This window comes from Carassius carassius, chromosome 31, assembly GCF_963082965.1.
Source record: "Carassius carassius chromosome 31, fCarCar2.1, whole genome shotgun sequence".
Classification (NCBI taxonomy): domain Eukaryota; kingdom Metazoa; phylum Chordata; class Actinopteri; order Cypriniformes; family Cyprinidae; genus Carassius; species Carassius carassius.
The window spans coordinates 11,067,791-11,082,759 of record NC_081785.1 but is presented as its reverse complement, the minus strand read 5'-3'; the positions used below and the strand labels follow the sequence as shown (position 1 = coordinate 11,082,759).

The 14,969-nt window shown below is 37.0% G+C and overlaps 2 protein-coding genes across 7 annotated transcripts in view; both read right to left on the bottom strand.

Moving 5' to 3' along the window:
• The window catches only part of LOC132111541 (rho guanine nucleotide exchange factor 10-like), a 36,910-nt gene extending 33,797 nt beyond the window's left edge, over positions 1-3,113 (bottom strand). For 5 of the 6 annotated variants that reach the window (XM_059518926.1, XM_059518929.1, XM_059518927.1 and 2 more), the window contains exons 1-2: positions 2,953-3,113; positions 778-846 (exon numbers count right to left, since the gene is read on the bottom strand). In XM_059518926.1, the coding sequence (XP_059374909.1) occupies positions 778-794 (17 nt within the window). In that variant the 5' untranslated portion in view covers positions 795-846; positions 2,953-3,113. The remainder of the gene's footprint in view (positions 1-777; positions 847-2,952) is intronic. The other variant, XM_059518928.1, reaches the window with a different exon arrangement.
• A 4,143-nt stretch (positions 3,114-7,256) lies between these two features.
• Positions 7,257-14,728, bottom strand: LOC132111545 (protein CLN8-like). The gene is made up of 4 exons (XM_059518936.1): positions 14,566-14,728; positions 14,042-14,313; positions 12,847-13,206; positions 7,257-7,611 (listed from the first exon to the last, which is right to left on the bottom strand). Exons 2-4 carry the CDS (start codon positions 14,177-14,179, stop codon positions 7,291-7,293), a joined length of 819 nt encoding a protein of 272 aa, XP_059374919.1. The 5' UTR covers positions 14,180-14,313; positions 14,566-14,728; the 3' UTR covers positions 7,257-7,290.
• Positions 14,729-14,969: the final 241 nt, after the last annotated feature.

The following is a 14,969-nucleotide window of genomic DNA, read 5'->3' as shown; positions in this document are numbered from 1 at the left end:
TTTGTATTAAAATTATGGCTCAAACATTTTTTTTTAATTAGATCATAAAGACCTGCAAAACATGCATTTCGAAAATGGGATGAATTTCTGTTTCATGACAACTTTAAAAAATGAATGCTAAAGGTACATGTAAACCCTCTCACATAACACTGTATCATAATAAATATCTTAAAGTCTTAGAATAAACTAATTAATTAATTAATTAAATTCTTAGAATAAATCATTAAGTCTGAAAAGATGTTTAGGCTGCTGTTCAGGGTCAAAAGTTTAATTCATAGCAGACTTACAGAAGTTCATTTTACAAACCACTAAATAATGACCTGGAAGAGTAAAGACCACATGACATCCATCTATTTTTAAGCCAGATTGAAATGTGTTAAATATGCATCTAAAGGAAACTCTGTGACCTCATGCAACACACCCAATAAGAAGACACACGCACACAGGCAGGTCAAAGCCAGTCTAAATCCTGCTGGGTTAGCCATTTAAGACAAAGGATGAGGAGACGCTTACTTAAGATTGATGATAAACCCTTATATATCAGCCATAATATCCTGTTATCTTAGTGTCACCATGGTAACAAAAGCTCTTCAAAACAGCCCCATGAAGGCTAAATGATGATTAGATTCACCTGATTATACAGTATTTTCATTTGAGTTCTACTGATGAATAAAACTCATTTAGGTTTGGAATGACAAAAGGGTGAGTAAATGACAGAATTTTCATTTTGGAGTAGGCATTCAGGGAAGGCAAATTTATAGTGCTTAACTGATATACACTTTAAGGAGTAGCATCACTTCTGGCAAATCTGATATTTCCTTGGACTGTCCACGGATTTCAGTAATCCTTCACACAAAACACAATCACATACATTGACATGGGAGCTCTAACAATCAACAAACATGGATCCCAAGTGTACTGTATGACCACAATGTTTCATGACCCAACAAAACACCATCTGCACCAACCCTGTTAGCACAACAAAACAACCCAATGAATATCAAGCAAACAAAGAGTTTTTCTCGCACTTTTGTCTCTTTCTCTCACTGGGTCAAAGAAAGTCCCCCGTCATAAATTCCATTTTCCCTGCAGATTCCTTCAGGAAAGGTTTGCCACTCCACATCAAATCTAGGATGTCCTTCACCCCTAAAGAGCTCTATTGTATACCAACCTCTCTGCATTTGGAGCACTACTAGAGAAAAACAAGGAAATGATGACTGGCTACAAAAAGAAATGCTTGCTTGGATGTGGATTGAACCAGTGAGCTTCAAGCTATGTTCAGCAAGCTTGAAAAGCTTGTAATCCACAGCCTTTATTTACGGAGCAGATCACTGTGGGCGGAGAAGCCCCCTGTTCCAGTGGTATGGCTATATTTGCTAAGCAAATTGCCAGCAATCTGAGCAAATCCTGTCCTTTTTTGCGCTCTGATGCAAAGTGAGTCGGAAAAGCATGGAGTCAAACAATGCAGTTGCACATGAGAGAGCTCTTCCACCGTATCACACACACTCATCTAGGAAAAGGCCAGAGGGCCCCAGATTCCTAAAAGCACTACAGCGCCCGGAAAAGGAAACGATGCAGTAAAACTGAGAGGAAGTGGAAAGTTTTATGAATTAAAAAGAGCATTCCTTAAATGTTTCCAACCATTTGATACATATTTAACTGGGATGTATGGAGCTCAGAACTGTGTGACCCACTGTCTGCATGAAAGCTTAGATCTTTAGAAGAGCTGTGGGAACTATTCAGCAACCTTCTTGTCTACAATCACAGAAGAATTTAACCTTCAGCCTTAGTACAGATTGTCAAAACTGTGAAGGACAAACCAGTACATTTCAAGAATGAGTCAAACTGTTTTCATATTGAAAGACACAGCAGCATTGAACTTTTATTTTTTTTAATTGTACCACAATAAATTGATTGTTCAAATGATTTTTTTAACGACTTTGTGATTACTGGATTCTTAAATACCATTTCAACCAGCCACAATGTGAACTGAGTGCACCTTTACTCAGTAAGTTTTCTGCATTTTCTACATCTCATACAACAAACATCCATATAATGGATATCCTTGGATTCAATCCTAACAGATTTTTGTGTGAATTCTTAGTTGCTCTAGCAGGTAGTTATTGTTTGGACATTTGGACAGTTTCAATAACTGAATGTATTATAAGTAGATAAAAAAGTGATTATTTCTGACATTAATCAATTGCATTACAGAGCTGGTCATGTGATGTCAGCATGTCAGCATCTACTCCATTTTTAATAAAATATATATTTTTTCCCCATTCTTTTTTTTCCTAGAGTGCTCAGTGCTGATAGGATTATAATTGATATCATATAGAGCGTAAATCATATTAGCCATATTAATTGTACAGTTAATTTCTTTGTGTGTTCTTTATATTAATGTTTTAAAAAACTACTGAGTGCATAATTCAATTAAAACATAGGGCCTTTTCTAGCTGATTTTTTTAAATAAAAGAAATTCTAAGATTTTAAGAGAATTAAATAATATCACGGGCTGGAAATCACAATTTTAAAATTCCCTAACATTTCTAGTTGTCTAGTCTACAAGTTTTAGATTAGATTATACCAGCCTTATGAATTAAGTGGTTACTGTGAAAGCTCGATGCTTATTAATACAGAAGTATAAAGATTTTTTAATAAAATCTGACATGACTGTGAGCTGTTGTCACTTGCCACGTAAAGCGGACTCCAGCAGGAAAAACGCAGCTGTCCCATCAAGCACAGATGTTGAAAACTTTAAGTTATTAAAATATATCATCATTGCGACAGCGCTAAGGCAATACACTTCATAATAGGGTGCAAACGGCAACAAATGCATCAATATTATGCTGAACGTGAGCGTTACAAATTACAAACTTATTTCAAACATAATAGACTTCCAGTGGATTCTAACGTGTTTGGGAATTTCATACGCATGATTTATAAACTCACCATCTTTCTGGATCTTTGTGGAAGAAAATGAAGTATAAATTCCGTCTATGTTGCCACAACACCGGTTATGTGAAAACAGACTAAACACCAAAAATATTCTCTGCATAATTGTTTTAACGACTGTAGGCAACTTTTCCTCTGCTTTCCCCAAACGCGCAAGTCCCAAATACTCCATGGCCCCACCCTCAGCCGTAGCCTCATTGGTGGAGAGTTTGTTGCCGGTCTCTAATTGGTTTCAAGACACGTCAATCAAATTCCCTGCGTTTCTCCGTGGTGCAGATGGACAAACGCGTTCCAATCTGTGTCACGTGAAGTGTGAGAACCGCTCCGCTGAACCTTAGGTCTCTCTCACATCCAGAGTTATACATGAGTTGATATAATTCTAAAATTTGCTGGATATTTCTTACATAGTTTGTTATAATAAATAGGTGAAATAAACACCTATATTAAATGCAATATCAAAGCATTTCACAGAAATACTTGTTTTCCTCAAGCATTAATAATAAAATGAAAATCAAAAATTAATTTTGAAGTGGGTTGTAATTTAATCTAACATTACTTTCACCAATGTCCAAAGTCTAGCAAATGGTTGTAGTGTATTTGCAGCGTTGTACTGCACTCTAGTGGTCACACACTCGCTGAATGTTTTCAAATTTTAATCCATTAGCGTTGACCTGCGATTCATTTCGATTTGTGTGGGCCGGGGAATCAAATTTAATTTCTGCACTTTAATAATAATAATAATAATAAAGTAATTACGTAACTGGATTAGTCATGTATATCTGCGCCTTGCTGATTAAAGGGGTCATATGATACTTTTTACTGTATTATTTTGAGACACCATGAATATGAACTAAATGTGCTTTTAAAAAATTTATTTAGCTACCACTTGTGTATACTAGTGAATGGAATATGGATTCAAGTGTACTACAAGTGGTTACTAAATAAAAATATTAAATACAAAGATGATCAAAGCACATTTTAATTCATATTCATGGTTTCTCAAAATAGCAAAGTGGAGTACACTTCTGATCTTAAGCTTTTCTTAAGAAGTACTAAAGGATAATTTTTTTGTATATTAAGTACAAAGTGCGTGAAAATAGAGCACTTTTAAGTACATTGTGGAAGTGCACTTGTTTGTCAAAGTTAAATAGGTATGTCTTAGAAATGAGAGAAAAATTTGTTTCCAGAGAAAACAAACAAACAAACACATTTTGGGGGTAAAATCTTTAATAGCTCTCCTTTTTAATAAGAAAACCCCTTAAATACAGGAGAGCATCCACAGTAGCTTTCAAGCTTTGAATCTTGAATTTTAAGCCTATATTTAAATATATGCATTTCCCTGTGAGTGATCATTTCAACTGAAATGTGCACCCAATAAGTAATTAATATTTAAATACACAACGGATTTCCAGAAAACATACTGAAGACAGGTGTGGAAACACAAGCAGTAGTTTGTTACAGTATTAAATGAATAATTTTAAATTAACCATGAAAATACATTCGTGCATTTTGTTATCCATAATAGTACATACGAAATTAAAAAAAAAAAAATTAGTTTCAAGGTTAGTCACATTTTTGTTATTTCCTGCCCTCTCATTAGAAATAATGAATGGTGTCTGTGAGCAGTTTAAATATCATTTAGCCTGCTATACATGTATGACGTAATCACACAGTTTACAGAAACCCACAGTTCTGACTCTCACATTGCGAAAGAACAGGCTGGCAAAAGCTGAAATGCTCTTTTTTTTAAAAAAAAAAACCACACTGAAAAAAACAAGAGCAACTAAAACCGAGGTATTTTAGCAGCTGGTGATAGCAGTTAAACTGCCCTTTTGTGACTATTACATTATAAATAAGTTCTGTCATAAATTCCTTAATTCCTTTTCACCTGTTGCTATCAGATAATACTGCACATCCTTTCAAAATACCAAGCTGTACAAAGGTCAAGCATTAAACCATTTTTTTTTTACATATCCTGTAGTAGCATTAGCTTGTGCAGATTAATTTGGTACATTAAGGTTTTGTATTGTCTGTTATATTTGGCTTAAATGTAACGCCATCAATGTGAATTTTCTTTTTTGCTTTTTGACTTCTTTTAAAGAATCTATATAAATCATGACAAAAAGAGGAAGCATTTGGTATAACACACAAACACAGAGGAACTCTAATTCGATATCTAGTTCTCGAGATGAAACAATATTTTTAGATAAAACAACTTCCTTTCCACACCTTATCCCTCCCTGGTGCGCATGCATATGAACACACACACACACACACACACACACACACACACACTCTTTCCTACAGAGATTAGTCAGTCTCTGTCAGAACAAACCCTTTTATGCAGAACACAAAGGGTTTAGTCAAACATCCATAAACACTTTAAAAAAAACACCTATATCCATTGACCACCAATACACAACTTCTGTAAAAGAAAAATCCTTTGTAAATTGAAACAAAAACCAGGTCTGATGGCTTTGAGCTGAAGTTTCCGAAGCAGACTGAGTGACATTTAGTGAACTAGTGTGGCTGAGATGACAGACCATGCTCAAGTCATAAAGCAGTCAGGGTTTTCTTTGTCACAAGACAAAGAGTCACAGTGGGAATAACAAACATGACCCTATCAGATAAAAACCTAAGAAAAAAACAAGGATTTCCCAGCTTGAGAGATTCTTTTTGACTGCCAATGTGCAAAGAGAAATGAGACTCAAACAGCCACTCCTGAAACACCTAAACACACATAAAAGGCTTTTCAGGACACCCAAGTCAACTCAGACAGGAAGTTGAAAGCAAGCTGCATAAAATAGATCTCATGATTTTTGCAGGCTCAAAGAAGTCTTCCTGAAACACATCCGACTTCTAATCATATACTGTATAGATAGAAATACTCAAAGAGATAGTTCACCTAAATTAAAAATTCTGCTATAATTTACTCACCCTCATGTCATTCCAAATGTTTCATGACATTCATTCTTCAGTAAAACACAATAGACAATATATATGTAAAGTATTTTAAAAGAATATTTTGGTCCATATAATGAAAGTCATGAGTTAGAAGTCATGTGTTTTGGACCCCATTGATATTCAGTTTATGGACAAAAAATAAAATAAATTGACAGAACAACATAAGGGTGAGTAAATGAAGATACAACTTTCATTTTTGGGTGAACAGATCCTTGAAATACAGCAAGTAGTAGTAGTTAGTGCTAAACTTAAAGCTCTTAAAGGGTTAGTCCACCCAAAAATGAAAATTATGTCATTAATGACTCACCCTCATGTTGTTCCAAACCCGTAAGACCTCTGTTCATCTTCGGGACACAGTTTAAGATATTTTAGATTTAGTCTGAGAGCTCTCAGTCCCTCCATTGAAGCTGTGTGTACGGTATACTGTCCATGTCCAGAAAGGTAAGAAAAACAATCAAAGTAGTCCATGTGACATCAGAGGGTCAGTTAGAATTTGTTGAAGCATCGAAAATACATTTTGGTCCAAAAATAACAAAAACTACGACTTTATTCAGCATTGTCTTCTCTTCCGGGTCTGTTGTGAGTGCATTCACTGCAGTGTAGTGATATCCGGTTCGAGAGAGAACTGAAGATGAACACCGAGCCAAACTCTCGCTCTCACTCTCGAATCCGAAAACCGATGCAATCGGTTCTTGACTCGAGAACGAGTCAATCTTTCATTCGTTATCTGGTTTGGCTCTGTGTTCATCTTCAGTTCTCTCTTCACAGCAGTTCAGTCAGTGTACTGTTTGAGTACATGAATTACTCCGGATATTGGTTTATTTGAACTCAGAGGGAGTGTCAGCCACATTAAAAAAGTTAACAGCTTAAGTCATTTGTGGATTAATGTTTATTGGAGACGCGGACCGTTTCAAACGATTCAGTTTGATTTGGTGAACTGGTTCAACCGGTTCACTAAGAAGAACTGGTTAAATCGAATGATTCGTTCGCGAACCGGATATGACAAACTGCTTTGTTTTGAACTCTCTCACAACAGACACGGAGTAACTGACCCTCTGATGTCACATGGACTACTTTGATGATGTTTTTATTACCTTTCTGGACATGGACAGTATACCGTACATAGATTTTCAATGGAGGGACAGAAAGCTATCGGACTAAATCTAAAATATCTTAAACTGTGTTCTGAAGATGAACAGAGGTCTCACTGGTTTGGAACGACATGAGGGTGAGTCATTAATGACAATTTTCATTTTTGGTTGAACTAACCCTTTAAACAAACTTTCAAATAATACTAAAAACACAACTTTGTATAGCAGACTCTATCTTCTCTAGAATGTATTTCCTATAAGAACTTGATGTTAGTATTAATCAGCTGGCATGGGGCTTATGTTGAGCCTGGTCTCGGATCGGTCCGTTCTCTGCTGCAGGTCTGTTGTCAAAGTTCCAGTCCACAGGATTGAGAAGCTGCAGGGTTTTTTTATGGGTCCAAATGGGGTTGAGGAAGAAGGTGAGAAGGAAGAGGCCTGTGAAGAACAGAAGTCTCTGAACCAATGGGATGTGAGTGTTCATCTCCTCCCAATGATTCCAACTCACCCACCACATGTAGTAGCACAGAACCATCCGGCAGTGGAACATGTGGATCATCATCCATTGGTTAGCTTTCCAGAACAGAGTCTTAGACCAGCCCAACTTAGAAAAGAAGGAATGTAAGAGTCAATACCAAGTTCAAAACAGGGTTGCAGGGTCCAGCTATAGACAGACTCTAAAATCTGCCAGGGCTGAGCATATCCACAAGCTCATAGAAAATAACCAAAAGAATCCAAGGATTTTATCTAAATATTCCCTCACAGTTTAAATAGGAATGACTTCATGAATTTCTTCACTGACAAAAAAAGGGAACATCAGAAATACAATAGCAAATGTAGATTCTACAGCATCTAATACTTCGATAAAATATGAAGTGCCACAAGGATCTGTCCTAGGTCATCTGCTATTTTCAATGTACCTGTTACCCCTTGGTAATATTATTAGAAAATACAGGATTAGTTTCCACTGTTAAGATGATAATACTCAACTATATATCTCAACTAGACCAGATGAAACTTTTAAATTATCTAAGCTAACAGAGTGCGTTAAAAATGTAAAAGATTGGAAGACCTATAATTTTCTCATTTTAAATTTGGATAAGAGAGATATTACTTATTGGACCAAAAAACAATACACAGAATACTCTTGGATTACAATTTGCAACTAGACAGATGTACTGTTACGTCCTCTGCAGTCAAAAATCTAGAGCTGAAACAACGAATCGATTTAATCGATTAAAATCGATTATTAAAATAGTTGTCAACTAATTTAGTCATCGATTCGTTGCTAAATAACTTTTATTTGCCGTAAGCGGCTCATTTCGTGAATATTTCAAATCTGCGGTGACCAAAGTGTGGCAGTAATGAGCCACCGGAGGTTTTACTCAGCCAGTACAACAGGAGAAGTAGCGAATAGCCAATAGCTGGCCTCGTTTTATGTCACGTGCTTCCCGAACAGCGTCTCTGCAGCATTCAGCGTGATGATGTGGGAGTGCTTTACTTTGAGCCTTCAAAAAAGAAGAGTAACCTGTAAACTCTGCACTACTGAACTGTTTAAGGGGACGTTCACATATCGCGTCTTTTGCGCGCTCAAGTTCGTTATTTCCAACACCGCACCGCATCGAGTTAAAAACATTTCAACTTTTCAGAATGCGGCAAGCGCACCGCGGGTCATGTGACAAGAACTAACCAATCAGCTTCATCCTTTCCCGTAACAACTTTAAAAGCTCAGTCAAGATGAAAGGAACAGCTGATCATAGTTGTATATGGATTTCCATTTTGAAATAAATTTAGTAGCAGAGCTACTGCAAGCGATTTTTTTTGAGCTGCAAATCCATTTATCCTTTGCTGAAATTTCCGCGTCTTCAAGCAGAGAGCACGTCATGGTTGCTTAGCAAAGGCAGACGCCTCAGGGGCGCTTCTGCGCGAGCGCTTTGGAAAGAAGGAGAAAGCGGTGCGCCTAGCGTTTTCCACGCGTTTTTAGGCGCGATATGTGAATGGCCCCTAAGCCTTTTATTTGTGCAGATTCTCCAGTACAATGTTGTTTGCAAATGTTTAGTCGTAAAAGCTGATTACATTGATTTTTAACAGTTAACATTTAAAGCTTTACAAACATGTTCTGTGATCAGTTTGTCGTTTACCAGTTCAAAATTCAGTCGTGCAGCCTAATTATGACTGAATGAGAGAGGTAAATGTTTAAAGATATTTGAAATGATATCTGAAAAGTATTCACTGCTCTTTTTCACACAGCAGGTTTTTTGTGTGTGTCCAATTTTTTTTTCTGGACAACCTTCTGATGGATTTTACTTTAAACTGAGCTCCATTCAGGTTTCATGCCATTGGCACTTTTTCCGAAGGATTGTTTACAATTTCACAGCAAAAGCTATAAAGCGGTTTTCCAGTAAATAATAAAATACAATGCACTGCAATTTTATTGTTTTATCCTTATTCTTCGTGAAAATATGTTCTGAAAGATTCCTTAATAAGCTTTGTTCGGGATGTTAAACTACTTTAGGAGCTCTTAGGACTGCCATGGTGAAAACATTATTTGAAATCTCCTTGTGAAATTTCAATATGAGTATGGGTCAGTGTTCTGATTGCAGAAGAGTTCGACAAAAGATTACTAACACAGTAAAACAACTCCAGGTATATTTTTGATGAGGATATGACAGTGCAAAATGGTTAAAATCTCTTAAAAATCTATGGTGAAGGATAAAGACCATTTATTAATAATTTACTTGGGGGGGGGGGGGGGAATGGGAAAAACTAAAATATAAGTACATAAACCGATTAATCGTAAAAATAATCGACAGATTAATCGATTATCAAAATAATCGTTAGTTGCAGCCCTACAAAAATCAGACACCAACTTGTCTTTTGAAAATCATATTTCCCATGTTACTAAAACAGCATTCTTCCATCTTAGAAACATTGCCAAGCTACTAAACATGTTACCTGTTTTTGATGCAGAATAGTTAGTTCTGCATTTATGACCTCTAGACTGGACTATTAACGCACTGCTAGGTGGCTGGTCTGCATCTTCAATAAACAAGCTACAAGTAGTCTAAAATGCAGTAGCTACAGTGCCTACCGGCTCAAGAAAATATGATCATAATACCCCAATTTTACAGTCTCTTCACTGGCTACCTATTAAGTCCCGTATCAGTAACAAAATATATAATGACTTACCTACAAGGCCCTCAATGGTTTAGCTCCTTTAACTAGTCTTCTACCACGCTACAATCCATCACGCTCCCTAAGGTCACAAAACTCTGGACTTTTGGTAGTACCTAGAATTGCAAATTCTGCTAAAGGATGCAGAGTAGGGCTGCAACTAACGATTATTTTGATAATCGATTAATCTGTCGATTATTTTTACGGTTAATCGGTTTATGTACTTATATTTTAGTTTTTCCCATTCCCCCCCCCCCCCCCCCCAAGTAAATTATTAATAAATGGTCTTTATCCTTCAGCATAGATTTTTAAGAGATTTTAACCATTTTGCACTGTCATATCCTCATCAAAAATATACCTGGAGTTGTTTTACTGTGTTAGTAATCTTTTGTCGAACTCTTCTGCAATCAGAACACTGACCCATACTCATATTGAAATTTCACAAGGAGATTTCAAATAATGTTTTCACCATGGCAGTCCTAAGAGCTCCTAAAGTAGTTTAACATCCCGAACAAAGCTTATTAAGGAATCTTTCAGAACATATTTTCACGAAGAATAAGGATAAAACAATAAAATTGCAGTGCATTGTATTTTATTATTTACTGGAAAACCGCTTTATAGCTTTTGCTGTGAAATTGTAAACAATCCTTCGGAAAAAGTGCCAATGGCATGAAACCTGAATGGAGCTCAGTTTAAAGTAAAATCCATCAGAAGGTTGTCCAGAAAAAAAAATTGGACACACACAAAAAACCTGCTGTGTGAAAAAGAGCAGTGAATACTTTTCAGATATCATTTCAAATATCTTTAAACATTTACCTCTCTCATTCAGTCATAATTAAGCTGCACGACTGAATTTTGAACTGGTAAACGACAAACTGATCACAGAACATGTTTGTAAAGCTTTAAATGTTAACTGTTAAAAATCAATGTTATCAGCTTTTACGACTAAACATTTGCAAACAACATTGTACTGGAGAATCTGCACAAATAAAAGGCTTAGGGGCCATTCACATATCGCGCCTAAAAACGCGTGGAAAACGCTAGGCGCACCGCTTTCTCCTTCTTTCCAAAGCGCTCGCGCAGAAGCACCCCTGAGGCGTCTGCCTTTGCTAAGCAACCATGACGTGCTCTCTGCTTGAAGACGCGGAAATTTCAGCAAAGGATAAATGGATTTGCAGCTCAAAAAAATCGCTTGCAGTAGCTCTGCTACTAAATTTATTTCAAAATGGAAATCCATATACAACTATGATCAGCTGTTCCTTTCATCTTGACTGAGCTTTTAAAGTTGTTACGGGAAAGGATGAAGCTGATTGGTTAGTTCTTGTCACATGACCCGCGGTGCGCTTGCCGCATTCTGAAAAGTTGAAATGTTTTTAACTCGATGCGGTGCGGTGTTGGAAATAACGAACTTGAGCGCGCAAAAGACGCGATATGTGAACGTCCCCTTAAACAGTTCAGTAGTGCAGAGTTTACAGGTTACTCTTCTTTTTTGAAGGCTCAAAGTAAAGCACTCCCACATCATCACGCTGAATGCTGCAGAGACGCTGTTCGGGAAGCACGTGACATAAAACGAGGCCAGCTATTGGCTATTCGCTACTTCTCCTGTTGTACTGGCTGAGTAAAACCTCCGGTGGCTCATTACTGCCACACTTTGGTCACCGCAGATTTGAAATATGCACGAAATGAGCCGCTTACGGCAAATAAAAGTTATTTAGCAACGAATCGATGACTAAATTAGTTGACAACTATTTTAATAATCGATTTTAATCGATTAAATCGATTCGTTGTTTCAGCTCTAATGCAGAGCTTTGACACATTTGGCTCCCAAACTCTGGAATAGCCTTCCTGATAAAGTTCAGGGTTCAGACACACTCTCTCTTTTTAAGTATAAATTAAAGACACATCACTTAGGCCAGGCATTCAAATAATGCATCTCATAATCTTGGAATGTCCTAATATCTGATCAAATGAGCATTATTATATTCCTTAGCTTGGGTTAAACAAATTAATTTTACTTGGTTAGAACAGCAGCTACACTAATTATGTCTCAATTTGTTTCTCCGTTTTCTAGGATTTACTAGAGTCAATGTTGCTCCATCATGACAAGAGTTGACCTGAAAAAGAAAACTGACAGATAATTTACCACTAAAGCCTACTTATATTTACATAAAAAAAATGGAAAAGCAGTGCAGTGGAATGCAAAAACACATTCTGTTTGAATGTCTCTTAAAGGGTTGTTCCTACAGAATGTGTTTGATTTTGCAAAAAAAAAAAAAAACAGGGCAGTGGAATGAAAATCTCAAGGTCTAGAGAACTTTTTTTGTTTTAGAATTTGAACTTCTAAAAGAGGTTGAAAAGGTTGAACTTTAGTGAAAAAGTTCCTCTTTCTAAGAATAAATATAGCATAAAGAGTTCTCAGCTTTAAAACATGATAAACTGTTGAACTGAGGAAGAAAACATGTTTTTGCCATGGCAAAATAGAAGTGAAACTGGCCGGCAGAAGAGAAATCAAAAGCGTTTCAGAAGCTCACAAGACAAACTGTTTATTTGCAGCTTTGACTATAAAGCTTTTCCTGTACATATTATTTATTAACAAACTGCACTAAATCATAGCAACAAACTGAGTTTTCAAGTAAAAAGTTTTCCTTTGATCTTTGCGTCTCACCTTAAGCAGCATCCAGGAGATGCAGGTGAAAGGTGTGCTCATCTCTAGCAGCAAAGTCACCATAGGGAGGAAATGACCCAGCCAGTTCCACACAACGGACCCGGCGAACCCTGCAAGGGCGAAGAAGTGATGCACAGCTAACGGCAGGTCGAAGGACCGGAATGCCACATTGGACGCATGAAGGGCCACATTTTCAAACAGGAAGAATCCCGTAGCGGTCAGCACGTTGAACCAGGACCAGTCCTCCTGCCCAAGAATCTTATCAGAGTACATGGCAGAGTCCTCCATGAGCACCCGAAGCCCTGCCACCGTGCTCTGGATGCCAAACACAGCCCGTGTCGCAGCCAAATCCCAGAAGACCTTGAAGGAAAGATAAAGATAGTTATGTTAGGTAAATTATCTAGGCACAAAAATGTCACTGTCATATTAAAGGAATAGTTCATGCAAAAATGAACATTTGCTGAAAACTGACTTACCCTCAGAGCATTTAAGACGTAGATGAGTTTGATTTTTCATCAAAACAGATTTGGAGAAATTTAGCATTACATTGCTTGTTCACCAATGAATCCTCTGCAGTGAATGGGTGCCATCAGAATGAGAGTCCAAACAGCTGATAAAAGCATTAGAAAAATCCACAAGTAATCAATGCAACTCCAGTTCAATTAACGTGTTTATAATTAATTCTCTCTTAACTTCAAGCCATTGCTTTCTCCAGTGAAAAAGCTGTCTTGTCTGATTTAGGAGAGAAATATACAGATCAAACACCATTTACAAGTAAAAACTGTGCATAACAGTTCTAAATAAATATGTCAGCAGATTCAGATGTGAAACGACAACAGGGGATAGACTTTTTCGCTGGAAGCATTATTATGGGTTATGGACATTTAAAGTTGAAACTGAATGACAGATTTTAAAAAAAATTATTATTATTTTTGCTTCAGAAGACATTAATCGGATTATTATGATGTTTTTAATCAGCTGTTTGAACTCTTGTTCTGACGGCAACCATTCATTGCAGAGGACCCATCAATGAGCAAGTGATGTAATGCTAAATTTCTCAAAATCTGCTCTGTTAAAAAAACAAACTTCTACATCTTGGATGGCCTAAGGATGAGTGAATTTTCAGCAAATTTAAATTTGTTTTTTATTCAATTTAAAAACAAACAAACAAACATTCAACCATATTAATGGGCACCTTTTCTTTGGCTGGCAGTGAGCAGTAGATGTGAAACAGCAGGCTAGATAGGATGTGAGAGAGGAGGAAGATAAAGGTGTAGAAGATGAAGCCCAGGCTGATGATTTTCAGGTGAAAGTCCTGGGAGGAGTAGTCCATGCTGATGTTGTGGCTCGAGGACAGTATTAAATGATCTGGTTGGGAGGACACTGCTCAGATCTCCGAAAGAATGTCAGACTGCAGTGTCCTTTGGTAATACATGAAAGTCAGCTCCCATGAAACCAATTACCAGTCTAGAACAAGACAGACACTCATTATATCATACAGACATGCCCTTTGGCCCATTCAACACTGAGAAAATACTCTGCCCTTTACTACGGTATTAAAAACCAAATTCTGACAACATGAGAAGTAAATAGAAACTGCAATCTAAATCTCATCATCCATATGCTTCCTCCTCATTTACTAGTAAGTTACTATAAATATATTTAATTTCTACATGTTACAAGTTTCTGTTTTTTTTAGCTTGTTGTCATTGTTCTTACCTCTTGTAGACGAAATAACGTCCATGAAACAGATTCCTAATAGCTTTGCGCATTAAAGACATAAACTATGAATTATGTCTTTTGATGTGAGCTCGACAATAATATAGCTCAAACTCCTTCACCGGTGCGAAGCCGAGGCGAACAACTGCACAGTTAAACTACGTCACGTGACCTCACGTGATCTCATCCAATCACATGACCAGGTCTATGGTTAATATATAAACCCTAGTCTGTCACCCCCTGCTGACAAAAAGGATGTAGAATTTAGAAGGGATAGCGAGAAGGGTCTGTCCGTCTTTCCTCTTTGGGAAAGCAGCAAATGTCATTTTTAATAATATGCTTTATTTTCCAGTATGATTGTAGGCTACCCCCCCCCCCCCATATATCTATCTATCTATCTATCT

Excerpts from the sequence above, each read along its gene's own strand:
- LOC132111545 (XM_059518936.1), bottom strand. The coding sequence starts at position 14,179 with ATGGACTACTCCTCCCAGGACTTTCACCTGAAAATCATCAGCCTGGGC. Across the intron at positions 13,207-14,041 it reads CACTGCCAGCCAAAGAAAAG|GTCTTCTGGGATTTGGCTGC; the intron begins GTGCCCATTAAT and ends CTTTCCTTCAAG. Across the intron at positions 7,612-12,846 it reads TCTCCTGGATGCTGCTTAAG|TTGGGCTGGTCTAAGACTCT; the intron begins GTGAGACGCAAA and ends TTCTTTTCTAAG.